General features: G+C 45.7%; 1 protein-coding gene across 6 annotated transcripts in view; it reads left to right on the forward strand.

The window, feature by feature from the left end:
• Positions 1-17,752, forward strand: part of srgap1a (SLIT-ROBO Rho GTPase activating protein 1a) — a 274,720-nt gene that overhangs the window by 141,812 nt on the left and 115,156 nt on the right. For all 6 annotated transcript variants that reach the window (XM_038781245.1, XM_038781239.1, XM_038781244.1 and 3 more), the window contains exon 3: positions 5,955-6,117. In XM_038781245.1, the coding sequence (XP_038637173.1) occupies positions 5,955-6,117 (163 nt within the window). The remainder of the gene's footprint in view (positions 1-5,954; positions 6,118-17,752) is intronic.

Consider the following 17,752-nt stretch of genomic DNA (forward strand, 5'->3'; position numbering starts at 1 on the left):
ATCACAGCACAGATTGAGGCTATTCAGCTATCGTGCCTCTGCTAACCCTTGGATAGCACTTTCAAGTTTAGTCCCATAATGTAACTTTTACCTCGCAACCCAGCATGTTAGTCCCCACCATGTATAATTGCCCTTTGATAATTCCTACGGAATTTGCTTCCACCGCCCTTCCAGATCGTGTTTTCCAGACCTTATCAATCCTGTGCGTCTTATTTTAAAACTTTGACCTCCGGTTACCAGCCCACTGGTCAGAGGGAGAACTTTTTCTCCCAGTTTGCGCTATCAAAACCCCACAGATTTTGGCTACCTTTATTCAGCCTTCCCCCAACCTTCCCAGTTCCAAGGTGAGGAATCCCAATTTCTCCAATCTCTCCACATTGCTGATGTCCCTCATTCCTGTTGCTTCATCGGAGAGCTCAGTCAGACATACGTGCGAATTAGGAGCAGGATCAGTCCACTCGGCCCCTCGGGCCTGCTCCGCCATTCAGTAAGATCATGGCTGAGCTGATTGCAACCCTAACCCCACATTCCAGCCGATTCCCGATAACCTTTCACTCCCCTGTTATACAAAAATCTATCTCGAGCTCTGGATTCTTGGACAAGAAGAAACATAATTTCCACATCTGCCCTGTCAATACCCCTCCGGATCCTAAAGACATGGGGCGGGATTCATCGTCCCGCCGCACCAGATTTATGAATCCAGACGGCAGAGAATCCAGCCCATGATTTGCATTTCAGAAATCTCGACAAGCTGTCCCTTGCTTCTCTGTGCGGAAATCAGTTTTTTCCTCAAGAACTGGCATTAGATTGGCTGGCCTGTAGTTACCAGGTTCGATCCCCCTCCCCTCTTTGAGGAGGGGTATAATACCTGCAACTCCGCAGTCTTCTTCCAGACCCAAAGAGGATTGATAGATTGTAATCAAAATTTCTGCTATGTTCAACATTGCTTCTCTCAGTAACCTAGGAAACAGCCCATCTGGGCCAGCTGACTTTCAGTGCTGTCAATCTAATTTAGCATCTCTTTTATCTATTTTTATTTTATCACAGATTGATATCAAGTATGCAGTGCAGGAAGCAGTAATTCCAGGGTTTATATTCCACATGAACCTTCTCCTACCCCTTTTCATCCAGCTCTCTCTGCATAATCTTCCGTTCCTTTCTGCCTCATGTATTTATTTAACATCCTTTTAAATACCTTTCCAATGGATGAGTGAGTACAATGTCATGTGACACCTGGTTCACACTGATTCGGCAGATCTTGGCAATGGTAATGATGAAGGCACCACATCAAGCTTTGGTCTACATTGGCGAGGAGGACAAATGGACCAAGGATTTTACTTCCGAATCGCTATCTGAGCTATGGATGCATAAAAATATAGAAAGTAAGAGCAGGAGGAGTCCATTCGGCCCTTCAAGCCTGCTCCACCACTCATTTTGATCACCCGATAGCCATATCTTTTGAGTACCGTTGCCCTGTGCTATATCTACCTGCTTCTTGAAAACATACAGGACTCTGTCCAGCAACGCCGGAATCGCAATCGGGGGGGGGGGGGGGGGGGAAGAATCATGAATTAACCGAAAATTGAACTTGGGTCCTCAGCGCTATAGGCGGCAGTGCCATGTGCCGCCCCACACGCTAATCTCTTTGTGTATAATAATAATAATCTTTATTGTCACAAGAGGCTTACATTAACACTGCAATGAAGTTACTGACAGAATGCCACCCTCCGGTGCCTCGGCAGCGGTGTGAATACGTTCCATGCTGCGTGGGCATGCAAATTGTACAGTTAGCGCCGTTGGCATATCATTATCAGGTCCGACCTGGCAATTTCCGGGCCCCCGCGATGCTCTGCCTCCGCCAGGCGGAATTACCGACGGCGAGGTTCACTTGTGGTCTTTAAAATCGGGAAACGGGCGCCGTGGCTGCTGAGGGTTTCAGAAAGTGTCCAACTTTGCTTAGTGGGCTGACAGTTGTGCTGCTGGCCAGGGGGCTTCTGGCAGGGCCAGGGTGAGTAGTGGGGGTTGGCCAGGAGGTGGGCTGAGAGGGCGGGGTTGACGGGCATGGACCACCTTATCTGGAACCTGCAAGGCAGCCATCCAAATGCGCACACCGCTGACTGCCCACGGTGAACTTCGCTCCACTGGACATATGGATGCCTCGCCAGGTACATTCAGTCCCCAGCCAACCCATCAATGGGATGGGCATGCTCCAGCACAACCAATGCTGTCCTCTTGGCTGGGATGACAGTGTGTAGGGAGTGGAGTGCCGATATGTAGCTTCTACCTGTCAGGCCGATCCCAACCCCGTCATCTCTCACACCAGCATGCAGTGGAATTGCACTAGTACCATCTGGTACCGGTGCTAGCCCATTAGGATGACCTGAATTTCTCCGGTACCAGCATCGCTATCATGTACATAGAACACTCGCGATTCAGTCCCAGCATCAGCACCTGGTCTCTCAATCCAGCCCACAATGTATTGGCCTCAACTATTTCCTGTGGTAATAAATTCCACAAGCTCTGGGTGCCCATTTCTCCTCATCTCAGTCCTAAATGGTCTACCCCGCATCCTCCGAATGACCCCTGTTTCTGGACACCGCTGCCATCGCGAACATCCTTCCTGCATCTACCCTGTCTAATTCTGTTGGAATTTTATAGATTTCTGAGATTCCCCCCCCCCTCCTCGTTCTTCTGAACTCCAGCGAATACAATCCTTTATTTTTTATAAATTTAGAGTAGCCAATTATTTTTTCCAATTAAGGAGCAATTTAGCGCGGCCAATCCACCTAACCTGCACATCTTTGGGTTGTGGGGGCAAAACCCACGCAGACATGGGGAGAATGTGCAAACTCCACACGGACAGTGACCCAGGGCCGGGAGTCGAGCCCGGGTCCTCAGCGCTGCAGTCCCAGTGCTGCCCTCCAGCGAATACAATCCTAACCGATTCAACGTCAATCCTGCCATCCCAGGAATCAGTCTGGTAAACCTTCGCTGCACTCCCTCTAAAGCTGGAACATCCTTCCTCAGATAAGGAGACCAAAACTGCACACAATATTCCAGGCGTGGCCTCACCAAGGCCATGTATTACATGACTTCCCTGCTCCCCTACTCTAATCCTCTCACAATGAAAGCCAGCAGACCATTTGCCTTCTTTACCTCCTGCTGTATCTGCATGGTTACCTTCAGTGACTGGTGTACGAGGACACCCAGCACTCGTTTCCCTCTCCTAATTTATGGCCATTCAGATAGTAGTCTGCCGCCTTGTTTTTACTACTAAAGTAGATAACCTTGCATGTATCCAAATTATGCTGCATCTGCCATTCATTTACTCATTCACTCAACTTGTCCAAATCATACTGAAGGATCCCTGCATCCTCCTCACAGCTCACCCTCCCACCCAGCTTGGCGTCATCTGCAAATTTGGAGATAATAAATTTTGTACCCTCATCCAAATGATTAATACATATTGAATATATATATAGTGAGTAGCTGGAGTCCTTGCACTGATCCCTGTAATAACTGACCTTTCCCTCCCTGCCAATTTGAAAAAGACCCATCAATTCCTACTCTTTTCTTTTTCCTGTCTGCCAACCAGTTTTCTGTCTATCTTGATACACTACCCCTAATCCCATGCTCTTTAATTTACACGCTAATCTCTTATGTGGGACTTTGTCAAAAGAATTCTGAAAGTCCAAATAAACCACATCCACTGGCTCCCTCTCATCAACTCTGCTAGTTACATCCTCGAAGAATTCCAGTAGATTTGTCAAGCATGATTTCCCCTTCATAAATCCATGCTGACTCTGTCTGATCCTGCCACTGTTTTCCAAGTGCTCTCCTATAAAATCTTTGATAATGGATTCTCGAATTTTCCCCACTACCGACGTCAGGCTGACTGATCTATAATTCCCTGTTTTCTCTCTACCTCCCTTTTTAAATAGTGGAATTACATTAGCTACCCTGCAGCCTGCAGGAACTGTTCCAGTGCCGATATAAACCCTGGAAGATGACCACCAATACATCCATTATTTCAGGAGCCATTGAAGAGGTGGAGGGAATCGCTCAGGCCCGACTCTGGGCAGGAGTGGGAGTGAGCTTGCCAATAATCTTTCTTCAAGCATACTCATGAAGACTGACCACTGGGTTAGGTATCAGAGTGCTGCAATCTGGAGAACTGTGGTTACAGAGACAAAACTATAACCAATATAAAGTTGAATGCCTGTGCCGTTTATTGCAGTTCACAGTTGATACCATTGAATATATAAAAGAAGGTTGACTTTATTGACAGCTGAAAACACAGTTCAAGAACTAAGCAGCCAATAATAGAATTCCTCGCACCGTAAAATTAATCACAAATAAGGTTACAGTGCTCGAGTGCATGTCGCATTTACAGTAAATCAGTATCCAATCACATCACACATCAAAGAGTGAGATTCCGAGAAAGCAGAACAGCCGATGCACAAGTCTACATTGTTGATTCTTTACAGTTGGGAGCGTGGGAGACATTCCTTTCTTTGACTTGATTTCAGTTTTAGGGAATGGTATTTCTGGCATCTATTTCTGCCACTTATGCACATTCATTCAAACAATTGATTTCATTCAAGAAACTAAATGCAAGTTGTATAAAAACAGTAAGAATTTTCATTTGCATAGTGCCTTTCACTACAGCAAGGCTATGAGAGACCTGATAGGCCTTGCTGGATGCAGGAAAGCAGTGAGGCCCCCATTTGATCCTTGAGCCATCACAAAATTGCAGTAGGCCCAGGGATAATTGGTGTCAATTGACTTTTCAATGAGCTTAATTGACATTGCACCGTAAGTGGTGAGTTTGCTGTATGGATCCCTTCCCGTTTCCAACTTAAGCAAGGGAGGTTTTGCCGCCACTGGGCCTCGCCTGCGCTTAAGTCAGCTGCCGTGGCCCAGGCTGCAGTAAATTCAGCTCACTGTTGCAATGGAAGAAGTGCAGCAGCCAATTTGCGCGAAGCAAACTTCCACAAACGGCAATATGATAATGACCAGGTAATCTGCTTTTTAGTGAGAAATCCTATGCTCACCTTCGGAAAGGTGCCATGGGATCTTTTATGCCCACTTGAGAGGGCAGGCAGGAGGACACCTGCTTAATGCCTCCTGTGTAAAGTGCCCCTATGACAATGCACCACATCCTACCACTGACATATAGTTATCATCCTGAAGACACCCCTTGGGCGCTTTGTAAACCTATTTTACCTCAATGTCAGTCTTCAGTGACGTGTTGAACTGTTGACTTTATGTTGAATAATATCCGTGTTACTGAAGATTGCATCACTCGCACAAACAAAAACCCCGCATTTAGCATCGGTCAAAACTTAGTATCTATCATTGATTTAAATCTAAACAGGCAAAATTAACTAAAGCTTAAAAGTTGGCAAATACTTCTTGTCAAATTTCCTTCATTAGCAACTAGACCCCAAAGCACAATAGTTTAAAATTCTTATCCTTGTGTTCAAATTTTTTCTTGGCTTCCCCTTTCTAATTTCTGTAACCTTCTGCCCTTCTACAATCTTATTGCACTGAACTTTCCATTCCTCCGACCCTCGCGTCGCCCACGTCTCTCACACAACCTCTGCCTTTCGCCATCTGGCTCCTAGGCTCTTGACGTCCCTCCTTAAAGCCCTGTGCCTCCCTACCCCGTTCTCCTCCTTTAACACTGTGTCTGGTGTGGATAGATCTTAATAGCTGCAATTGATGATGCACAATATCCCAATGCACAATACAATGCTTTCGTTACAGCAGGGAGCATTCTTACTGCTTTATGGATTCCTAACAAGGGAAGCTAAATGTCTTAATTACCAAATGTCTAGTATAGAACTGCAATTCAGGATGGAAAAAACAATCTATGTACACATGCCTACTGTAGCTTGAATATTAAGTAAAATGTAGAGATATTGTTGAGTAAAATGTTTTTTCTCCACTAGGAAGGACCAGAATCTTCTGTCCCCAGTAAATTGCTGGTATTTACTGTTGAACCAGGTCAGGCGAGAAAGCAAAGATCACGCAACATTGAGTGACATCTATCTGAACAATGTTATTATGCGCTTCATGCAAATCAGTGAGGATTCGACGAGACTCTTCAAAAAGGTAACTCTAAATTTACATTGTGTACTTTGATGAATCGACCAAAGTTTCCCAGTATTAAACCTTTCACAGTTAGTCACAAACAATTTGCAAATGAGCCAGAAGAGAAGTGGGGGATTTATTTTTAAAATCAGGCATATCTTTATGATCCAGCCCACACTGCCTGAAAGTGGAAGTGGATTCAGTGATAACTTTCAAAAAGGAATTGGATAAATATTTGAAGGGGAGAAATGTTTCAGGGCTCTGGGGAAAGAGCTGGGGAATGGGATTAACTGGATAGCTCTTTCAAAGAGCTATCACAAGCCCATTGGGCCGAATGTTATCATGCGCTTCAAGAACACTCAAGAAGCTCGACATCTTCCAGAACAAAGCAGCCCGCCTGATTGCTCCCCCTTCCACAAACATTCAAACCCTCCACCATCGATGAGCATTGGCAGCTGTGTGTACTATCTACAAGATGCACTGCAGTAACTCACCAAGGTTCCTTAGACACCACCTTCCAAACCCACGACCATGTAGAAGGATAAGTGCAGCATATACCTGGGAACCCCACCACCTGGAGGTTCCTGTCCAAGTCGCTCACGACTCTGACTTGGAAATATATCGCCATTCTTTCACTGCCGCTGGGGCACAATCCTGGAACTCCCTCCCTAACAGCACAGTGGGTTTACCTACACCTCAAGGACTGCAGAGGTTCAAGAAGGCAACTCACTGCCGCCTTCTGAAGGGCAACTAGGAATGGGCACTAAATGCTGGCCTAACCAGAGTCGCCCACGTCTTGTAAATAAATGGGAAAAAATGAGCACCGTCTGTGTTATAGGATCCTATGATACGAAATCAGTCTGGGAAATGTTATCGGTGGTACATTTTCCCACCTTGAAAAAGAGCACCTCCACCAGCCTTAGAAGTACGCGAGCAGCAGATACCTGGGAACACCACCACCTGGAGGTTCCCCTCCAAGTCGCTCACCACCCTGACTTGGAAATATATTGCCATCCCTTCACTGTCGCTGGGTCAAAATCCTGGAACTCGCTCTCTAACAGCATTGTGGGTGCACCTACACAAAGGGCTGCAGCGGTTCAAAAAGTCAAATGATAAAATAGCAAAAAATTTACATTAGCTCATGTGAGACGCAAAGTCTGTAGTGTATTTGACTATTACATTAAAATATATTTGATTGTAATGAGGTTTTCAGGCAATACTTCAGAAGTAAGTGATAGCACATTTGAAATACGATTTAGTTAAGAACTTGCATTAATTTTTGTTCCTGCATCAACAGTCTTGTTGTTTATTAAAATTGGACATGGTTTAAGGAAAGTCCGTGCTTTGTGTGTGGGTTTTACAAGATAATGCTGGACGCTACAGTTTTGGAGTGCAATATCTACAACAGTATTATGGGTGGAGTTGTTTTCCCTCCTGCCATTGAAGGGACACATTTTAATTGTTAAACACAAAAGCAAAGGAGAAATCTAGCTACACAGTTACTGTCATGATGCTTTGCCTAATTTTAGGGGCATTTTTCTCATAAAACCATTAGATGAAAGCGTTCCATGAAGACAATCATCCTTATTTGGAAGGAAATTCATTTCTTTCAGTGATGTATTTTCATAGATGGAAAGATCTATCCCTTCTCCCTGTGAGGCTCAGTCTACTTCATTAGTTTCTGCAGGGGGCCAGGAAATTAAATAGCAGGGCACATAGTGTGACACCTAATAATAGTAGACACGGTGACAGTGAATGATGGAATTAAAGTTGCCACAGTTTCGATCATGAAGGACAATTAATGCGCTTGAGTGACATCTAATGTTCTGGCCGTTTTGTTGCTGGTAACTGTGGTATGTGATTGCTATTAGCCCTCAGCCAGTGAACCGGCTGCTTTTTAAAGAAGTATTACATCATTACTCATGTGATCTGGCTTTAGATAAGAGTCAATACACATACGCATTCAGTGTGTTCCAATCCCAGCTGCTGTTCATTCTGAGCAAGTCAGATCACAGAGTGAAAGCTGCCTTGTTAGATCCTAACCTTTTCAAAGACACTGTGGAGGAAAGTTACTGAAAAGATTCACAGGAGTCTGATGATCAACTTTTAACGCAAAGAATAACATATTTAATACAACAAGAAAAATGAATTGTATTGTGTCAGATTTTTTTTAAAGTTTGGAGTGATCTTAATACAAATGCAGGAAGATGATTCAATTTCCTACTGATCCTCTATCCAAGTAATATTTTAACAGACATACAAGCCTGTGAAGAGATACAATTAACTTGACACAAAGGCTTCTTGTTTGAGACTAGACAGTTGTGAACGTTTTTCTTCCAGTGAATTCCTGAGCATTCATCTCAGGAATTGTAAAACCTCATTCAAAATAAATAAATATATACATATGGACCAGACTACAGTGGTTAGCGCTGCTGCCTCACAGCTCCAGGGACCTGGGTTCGATTCCGACCTTGGGTGACTGCCTGTGTGGAGTTTGCACATTCTCCCCGTGTCTGCGTGAGTTTCCTCTGGGTGCTCTGGTTTCCACCCACAGTCCAAAGATGTCGTATGTTAGGTGGATTGGTTGTGCTAAATTTCCCCCTGGTGTCCAACGGTCAGGTTTGGATTACAGGGATAGTCCAATGGAGTGGCCTAGGTAGGGTGCTGTTTCGTAACATTCGTGCAGAGTTGATGGGCTGAATGGCCTTATCCTGCATTGTAAGGAGTCTATGAAATCATCCAGGCACCAAGGTTCAAAAAACCTAAATGAAACATTGTTCATAACAACATGAAGACTCAGTAGTGTTTAAGACTTGTATTTATGGTGAGTCTCCGCGTCCTTGAAGAATTATAATATCCTAGTGTGGTTGAATTTCCTCTTTCCAAACCTGGTTCTTTTTTCTAGTTGGTGGTGAAAGTGACTTCAAATTTGGTTCAGGTTTGTCAGTGAAATAAGGATGCAGTCTGTAAATAATTCCTAAGCTTTTCTTTTTCTCATGACATATTTATATGCCATTGCCCTCCCGCTCTTTTAATCTTTCTCTTTTACCCTTCCCCTAGTTAACCCTAATTCTCACTGGCAGGATAGACACTGAGATGTTGGTTTCCCCTCATTGCAGTATCGAGAACACGGGGGCACAGTCTCTGGGTAAGCGGGTGATCATTTAGTACAGAAATGAGGAGAAACATCTTCACTGGAAGGGTTGTGCAGCTTTGGGATTCTCTACCCCAGAGAGTTGTGAATGCTCCATCGTTGAATATGTTTACGGTTGGGATTGACAGATCTTTGGTTTCTCAAGCAATAGAGGAATATGTAGAGTTGTTGGGAAAGTGGAGTTCAGGCAGAAGACCAGCCTTGTTCATGTTGAATGGTGGAGCAGGCCCAAGGAACAGTGTGGTCCACTCCTGCTCCAATTTAATATGTCCGTTCAGAGTTGAGGTGCAGAAGAACCTACCTTGCATCTGTAGTTTCTGAAGACTTGGCAAAGTAACGAGCAACACAAGGTGGTGATGAGCACAGAGTCAAGTACCCCCTCAAACAGCTTTACAAATGGCTGGCTGCACTTGAACCAGAGTTTAACAACAGTGTTAATGACTTCCAACAGGATAATGTGCTGATGAAGGATATATATACTACATGGTTGATTTGTAGCTGAGACTGCCCCCATGTTGGCAAAGGTTTGCTAATGGACAGCAGAGAAATTCATTAAAAGCATGTCCAACAAAGTGTGCCCATCTTTTGTGTTTTTTAACACCCCATTTTTGAATGGTCTTGTTGAAGAGGCCTGCCAAAGTAATTTTATGGTTGTATTGATTTACTGATTTTTCCCTCGCCCTCTTGAGTTCAAACCCCACCGTGTGCCAATTGGTAGTAATATATTTCTGGTGACATGAAGGCCACAGGCATCCGTTATCGCACCTGAGAGCCACTCTCTGTTGCCAGAGTGAAATGTTGGCACCTACTGTGGGTTAGTGTGCAGCACCACGATGACCAGTGTCTACAGCGGCCTGGCAGCAGATGCCAATGTCGAAAATCTCATCAAACCCTCAGGACACCTGGTAACATCATGGGTGGCACTTGTGACAGAATCTGCCTCTCGAGGACTGGCCTCTTCAACCATCAGCAAAGGTGTGCCATGTGAAGACACTCCTCTCTGAAATAGGTTGTTTTTGGAAGGTTGCTGATGATGATTTTTGGTCAGTTACATACAGCGGTGTTAACATTAAACCAGCGTTTCCTTGGAGATACATTTTCTGATGCCTGTTAAGGAGAATAAAATTCCTGCCAAGCTCTCTTTGGGGAAGACTTGAATCATTTTGAATCATTTGGCTGACATATATAATGCTTGCTGCAAAACTGCACACAATTATTTGCTTGAAAATAAGAATAAAATACTGCGGATGTGGGAATTCTGAAATAAGAAGAGTAAGTGCTGGAACAAAAGCATGTCTGGCAGCATTTGTGGACAGGGAAGCAAAGTTAACATTTCGAGGCCAATATATGCGACTCTTATGGCCCTTAGTAACCAAAAAGGTTAGGAAGGGTTATTGGATTACGGGGATAGGGTGGAAGTGAGGGCTTAAGTGGGTCAGTGCAGACTCGATGGGCTGAATGGCCTCCTTCTGCACTGTATGTTCTATGTTCTTCTTTGGAATTGAAAAGACGTAATAAGAACTAGGAGCAGGGGTAGGCAATTCAGCCCCTCGAGCCTGCTCCACCATTCAATACAATCATGGCTGATCTCTCAGCTTCAACTCCACTTTCCTGCCTATTCTCCATAACCCTTCAACCCATTACTAATTTAAAATCTATCTATTTCCTCGTCAAATTTACTCAATGTCCTGGCATCCACCACACTGAGGTCGTGAATTCCATGGATTCACGACCCTTTGAGAGAAGTAATTTCTCATCTCTGTTTTAAATCTGCTACTCCTTACCCTAAAACTATGAACTCTTGTTCTAGATTACCCCACAAGTGGAAGCATCCACTCCACATCTACTTTGTCAATACCGTTTACCATCTTATTTACCTCAATTAAATCTCCTCTCATTCTTCCAAACTCTAGAGAGAAGAGGCCTATACTGCACAATCTCTCTTCATAAGCCAAAACCCTCATCTCTGGAATCAATCTAATGACCCTCCTCTGAACTGCCTCCAATACAACTCCAATACAACTACATCCTTCCTCAAATAAGGGACCAAAACTGTACCCAGTACTCCATGGACTCGGAAGCTTTAATTCTATTTCTTTCTCCACAGATGCCAGACCTGTTGTTTTTTTTTTAGCACTGTCTGCTTTAAAAAAACTTAAAACAAGTTATTGGTTTCTGTGACTTGTAAATTGCACAAACCCGAGATATATCTTTACTAAACTAACTGCATAATAACAAAATCAGACATGACCATCTGATCAAGCACCAGATTGGAGGTCAGTGGAATTTTGAACTTTCAACATAATGTTACCAGGGCTCCAAGGGTTAGATCATGAGGAGAGACGGCATAAACTAGGCCTGTGTTCCCTGGAATTTGGAAAGTTAAAGGATAATTATTTTATTCGAGGCGCCACCAGATTGGAAGCCAATTTGGATCAGTGAGCGCATTAATGATAGATATAGGTTATATAATATAATCTTTATTCTTGTAGGCTTTCATTAACACTGCAATGAAGTTACTGTGAAAAGCCCCTAGGCGCCACATTCCGGCGCCTGTTCTCGTACACCGAGGGCGAATTTGGAATATTCAATTCATCTAACAGCACGTCTTTCTGAACTTGTGGGAGGAAACTGGAGCACCTTGAAGGAAACCCACGCAAACACGAGGAAAACGTCCAGACTCCCCACAGGCAGTGACCCAAGCTGGGAATCAAACCTGGGGCCCTGGTGCTGTGAAGCAACAGTGCTGACCACTGTGTTACCATGCCGCCCACTTGGGATGCGGTGCGGGGCAGCCGAGTTCAGGACGACAGAAGGTGCAAGGTGGGATTTCACTGAAGAAATTCCAAACAGACCTTAAGACTTGCTGCCGAAATTGGCTCGATGAGGAAAATCTATCTAATCTTGGCCAGTCTGAATCTCTTGACAATACAATTTTCGGAGCATGTAATTAGATTATGATTGAAAATGAGCAGACCAAAAATATCAACCATTCCATTATCTCCACGTCTCTGATTTTCCATTCCAATTTTCACTGGAGCCGGTACTTTTCCAAAGAGTTATTGATTTTAATTTTTTTTTGAAATATGGTATAAATTGCATTCAAGTATCTTTCATTACGCATTTAATATTTGCAAATTGTAAGCTATCCATTGCGCTATATCGGTTTGAAATTGTTCCAATGATTGACTGTTTAAAATAGCCAGGGCGTTTATTAAACTACACTGCTGAGCAAACCCTACCAGCTGACAGCCAGACTGCAGTTATACTGTCAGATGTCAGTGGGTACATGAGGCACTTGAGGATAAGAGCTGTGGTTGTCAGCTAAACTTGTACGGAATGTTGATGGACTAAACTTGAAGTACTGTGCACAATTCTGGTCGTAAATAAGAAGGATATTGATATACTGGGGAGGGTGCAAAAGAGATTTACAAGATTTACACTATCTGAGAGGTTATACCTATTGAGGAAAGATGAACATGCTGAGTCAAAGGAGAAGACTAAGGGGTGGCTGGAGGTCTTTAAATTTCCTAAAATCTTCAATGGATTAAAAAGCGAAGGTGGAAGTTTCCAACACAGCCCTCGCCATGAGAGGGCGGCAGCAGCATCCCGCCACGAGGGGGCCGTGGCATCCCGCCACGATGGGGCCGCAGCATCCCGCCACGAGGGGACCGCAGCATTCCGCCACGATGGGGCCGCAGCATCCCGCCACGATGGGGCCGCAGCATCCCGCCACGATGGGGCCGCAGCATCCCGCCACGATGGGGCCGCAGCATCCCGCCAGGAGGGGACCGCAGCATTCCGCCACGATGGGGCCGCAGCATCCCGCCACGATGGGGCCGCAGCATCCCGCCACGATGGGGCCGCAGCATCCCGCCACGATGGGGCCGCAGCATCCCGCCACGATGGGGCCGCAGCATCCCGCCACGATGGGGCCGCAGCATCCCGCCACGAGGGGGCCGCAGCATCCCGCCACGATGGGGCCCGCAGCATCCCGCCACGAGGGGGCCGCAGCATTCCGCCACGATGGGGCCGCAGCATCCCGCCACGAGGGGAACGCAGCATCCCGCCACGAGGGGGCCGCAGCATCCCGCCACGAGGGGGCCGCAGCATCCCGCCACGAGGGGGCCACAGCATCCCGCCACGAGGGGGCCGCGGCATCCCGCCACGAGGGGAACGCAGCATCCCGCCACGAGGGGGCCGCAGCATCCCGCCACGAGGGGAACGCAGCATCCCGCCACAAGGGGGCCGCAGCATTCCGGCAGGACGGGGCCGCAGCATTCCGCCACGACGGGGCCGCGGCATTTCAGCCCAAATGTTTCCATTTGTCGGGAAGGTGTTTAATATAGGATGATTACCAAGAAGTCAAATAGGGAATAAGACAAAAGCACCTTCACCCAAAGAGTATGAATGTAGAACTTGCTACCACAGGAAGTGTTGAGGTAAAGCACTATATAAATGTAAGTCTTTTAAAATCAAAAATCATGAGAGCTTCCAAGTGACAAATGAATATTCTCCCGTTTTTAAAAACGAAATGAGATGCCAGCAGAAGTTTTAACCAGTGGAAAGCTGAAAAAGTTAGAGGCAGTGCAAAGCAAAGGACAAGGAGATCAGTGCGGGGTGTTTGCATTTTTTAATCATTTTATAGGCAGAAAACGACCTAACTTTGACAGCAACTTGCTTTCCTAAGGCTGGTCTGGCTGGGATTTGTTTTGGAGGAAGTTGCTGCTCCTACAATTTGATCAAAGGCTAAAATACTAGATTCTGGTTTTTTTTCCGGGTGTCAAAAGTAATTATAAGTAAGTAGGGGCCCATCAGGTCCATGCCAGCGACTTTTGTCATCAGGTAGCAAAGTGGCACAGTGGTTACTGCTGCTGCCTCCCAGCGCCAGGGGCCTGTGTTCAATTCTGACCTTGGGTGGCTGTGTGGAGTCTGCACATTCTCCCTGTGTCTGAGTGGATTTCCTCCAGGTGCTCTGGTTTTCTCCCACAGTCCAGAGATGTGCAGGTTAATTGCCTCTAAGCGTCTAAGCGTGCAGACTCGATGGGCCGAATGATCTCCTTCTGCACTGTAGGGATTCCATAATTCTGTGACCTCGATCTCTACGTTGAAAGCTCCTATTGCGTCCGTGTCCGCATCCATTTATCCTGTAAGTGGAGAATAGGTGCTTTCTGATTTCACTCCTCAGTGACCTGGTGTAAATTTTAAGATCATGTCACCATATTTTTGCTTTCCCCGCCAGAGGAAAAAGTTTCACCATATCTACCCTACGTCAAATACTCGTAACATGTTAAGCACCTTGATCAGACCAGCCCTCCATGATGGGTTTCCTGTGGAGATTCCTTCAAGAGTCACGTCCCCAGCCACCTATGCAAAGACAAGAACCATGTTGGGGGAAATTGAGCCTGTGCATAGTATTGTTAAATATCTCTATGTTTAAGTTTGGGCGACTAATAAATGCCAGATCAAGACCCTAGAACAACATTATCAACTATGCCTTTGAAGGAACTTGCGAATCAAGCGGGAAAACAGGAGAGCACACAAGCATCCTTCAAGACAGCCAAGAATAGACTCCACGATCTCACATTAGCTGAGATGGATGGGTGCTTGGATGGATGGATTTCAAAGGCCATCTCAAAACTTCAATGAGGGCCTGCTCTCCGAGCATCAGCACATGGGAAGATTCCCAATTGTGATCAATATGGTGATCCGTCATCAGAAATGTGGTCACGACGTTCCAGCAACAAGGGCAGCCACTGAGAGGGGACTCCTGGGGAGAGAGACGGAAAGAGAGGGCAATTGCTCGAGCCAACAATCCGCTGTCCCCCCGCCCCCCCCCCTGCCAGCTGACAACTGATTATCCTCACTCTGGGAGAGCCTGCAAGGCTAAGATAAAGTTCATAAACCATCTGCCAACTCTCAACCACTCAACCCAGCCATCTCGAAGAAAGAATCATCCTCCACATGATGGATTACCATTAGCAAAAGGGGTATTATTAATATTCTTTTTTTTTTTAAATAAACAATTTTATTGAGGTAGTTTTTGGCTTTGTAAACAGTTACAGACATCAACAGAAAGAAAGCAAAAAAGGCAAAAATGTGCAAACATCAACGTACATTCAATACTTCAATCGTAACATACTGCACAAGCCCGCTCCTCTCCCACCGGTACTACCTGCCATTTTATCCCTCCTACTCTACTCTACCGCAAAGAAGTCAATAAATGGTTGCCACCTCTGGGCGAACCCCTTTACAGATCCCCTCAAGGCGAACTTAATTTTTTCCATACCCAGGAAACTCGACATGTCCGCAAGCCACAACTCAGTCTTCGGGGGCTTTGAGTCCCTCCACGCCAATAGTATTCGTCGCCGGGCTATCAGGGAAGCAAAGGCCAAAACATCGGCCTCTTTCTCCCCCTGGACTCCCGGGTCTTCCGAAACCCCAAAAATTGCCACCCCTGGACCCATCGCCACTCTTGTTTTTAGCACCCGGCACATGACGCCCGCAAATCCCTCCCAGTACCCCCTAAGCTTGGGGCATGCCCAAAACATGTGAACGTGGTTCGCTGGTCCTCCCGCGCACCTAGCGCATTTGTCCTCCCTGTATTATTAATATTATGTCCCATTATTTAATCGAATAGCTTTGGGTCATCCTTGCCTTCGCTTTGCAGTGAAGGGTATTCTGCAAACTTGCACTCCAGAGATGTTGAAAGAGAGTGTCGCTTTGAGATTGTAGCCCCCGTTTTTCAGCACACACAACCCCCTGAGCAAGGCTCCCTGCCGGGAATCAGAGATTAAAGCATAAATGTAATGGGGTCATAAAAGAAATATAAAAGTGGAGCTGTTTCAAAAGAACTGTCGACCTGAAAGTGGAAGAGCAGAGATATCGTGGTTTCAAAATCTGCCTCGGGGTCCCAGGTGGGCATCTGGTGGTAACATGTGACCGACTTTGAGATATAAAAATAGTAGATGTGTCACTTCAGCGCACGTTCTATCGTGGATCAGATCCAGAATTCAGCTGCTTCCTTAGATACCAGGCAAGTCCCAAAGCAATTACAAGAAATAAATCAAACAACCTCCTCAAAATTATCTAGATTCCTCAGCACAGAAACTCTAACTGGCTCAACCAGTGTTTATACTCCATTTCAGCTGCCTCCCACTTTAATTACCTCTTCCCACCCTGCCCCAGATTCCTTTACCCCCTTCTGTAAATACTAATCTCACCAATCTCGGTGTGAAGAAAATTCTTCCAAAATTCTGTTTTTGATCTGTTATTGATTCTCACATTATTCCTCTTCTTCCGGACTCTCTCTCGAGTGGAAATAATTTCTCCCTACTCACCCAGGATTTGGTCTGTGTGAGGAATCTCACTGTTACCACTATTTCTTCATCTCCACCTGTCAAGTGAATCCCTCCCCTGCTTTTCCAATCCCAGCTCCACCTCTCACTCTCCAGTCTCTCTCATTTCAAAGGCTGCTGAGCTGAAGGACAGAGGGGAGCGAGGCCCCACTGCAATCTGTGTGAAGGGGGCTGAAGGTCGGCCATGGGCTTAGCAACAAGACGCAAGAGAAAAAGCGCAAATGGAAGCAGGGAACAGGAAAGGAGGGAGGGAATAGTATTTGGAAGTTGAGCGTGTACACAGGCCTCGAGTGGGGGACAGTGAGCACGGAGGCGGTCAAGGTGAAACTGTGATGGGAAGGCTTGGGTGAGAGAGTTAGGCTGGGAAAGAGCTGCTGCAGAAAGTTTCCAAGCTTTGGAGAGTAAATGTTTATCTAAATTTACATATCATAGATCAACATATTGATGGATGGAAACCTGATTTTGAACAGTAGTCTATAGACATGCTGTTATTTTATGTGCTCACCAGGCCCAATGAGATGCACGTTCCAACACAGTTTCCCAAAATCCAGCCAATTCCCAATTTTCAATCATCAGCTTGCAGTGTATTGACAGGGCGCAGCATGGTGGCTCAGTGGTTAGCACTGCTGCCTCACAGCTCTAGGGACCTGGGTTCAGTTCTGGCCTCGGGTGACTGTGTGGAGTTTGCACTTTCTCCCCATGTCAGCGTGGCTTTCCTCCGGGTGCTCCGGTTTCCTCCCACAGTCCAAAGATGTGCAGGGTAGGTGGATTGACCATGCTAAATTGCTCCTTAGTGTCCAGTGCGTTAGGTTGGGTTGCAGGGATGGAGGCATGGGCGGTGGGGTGGTCTTTCCGAGGGCCAGTGCAGACGCAATGTGCCAAATAGCCTCCTGCTGCACTGTAAATTCTAAGATTCTATGTCCTGTTTCCTGTCATTGTGCCAGCAGCAATAATTTAAATCCTTGAAATAGTGTGGGGGATGCAAATGAATAGTTGGGAGAACTTTAAAAGGTTATTTTGTTCCACATCATTATAGCAACCAGTCAATTGCTGGTGAGAAGGACTATGCTAATTTGCTATAGAGCCATCTGACACAATTATTGTTCAGAAGAGAATATCCATGTCAAGTAGTGTGACCTTTTGG

Source organism: Scyliorhinus canicula, chromosome 20, assembly GCF_902713615.1.
Source record: "Scyliorhinus canicula chromosome 20, sScyCan1.1, whole genome shotgun sequence".
Classification (NCBI taxonomy): Eukaryota; Metazoa; Chordata; class Chondrichthyes; order Carcharhiniformes; family Scyliorhinidae; genus Scyliorhinus; species Scyliorhinus canicula.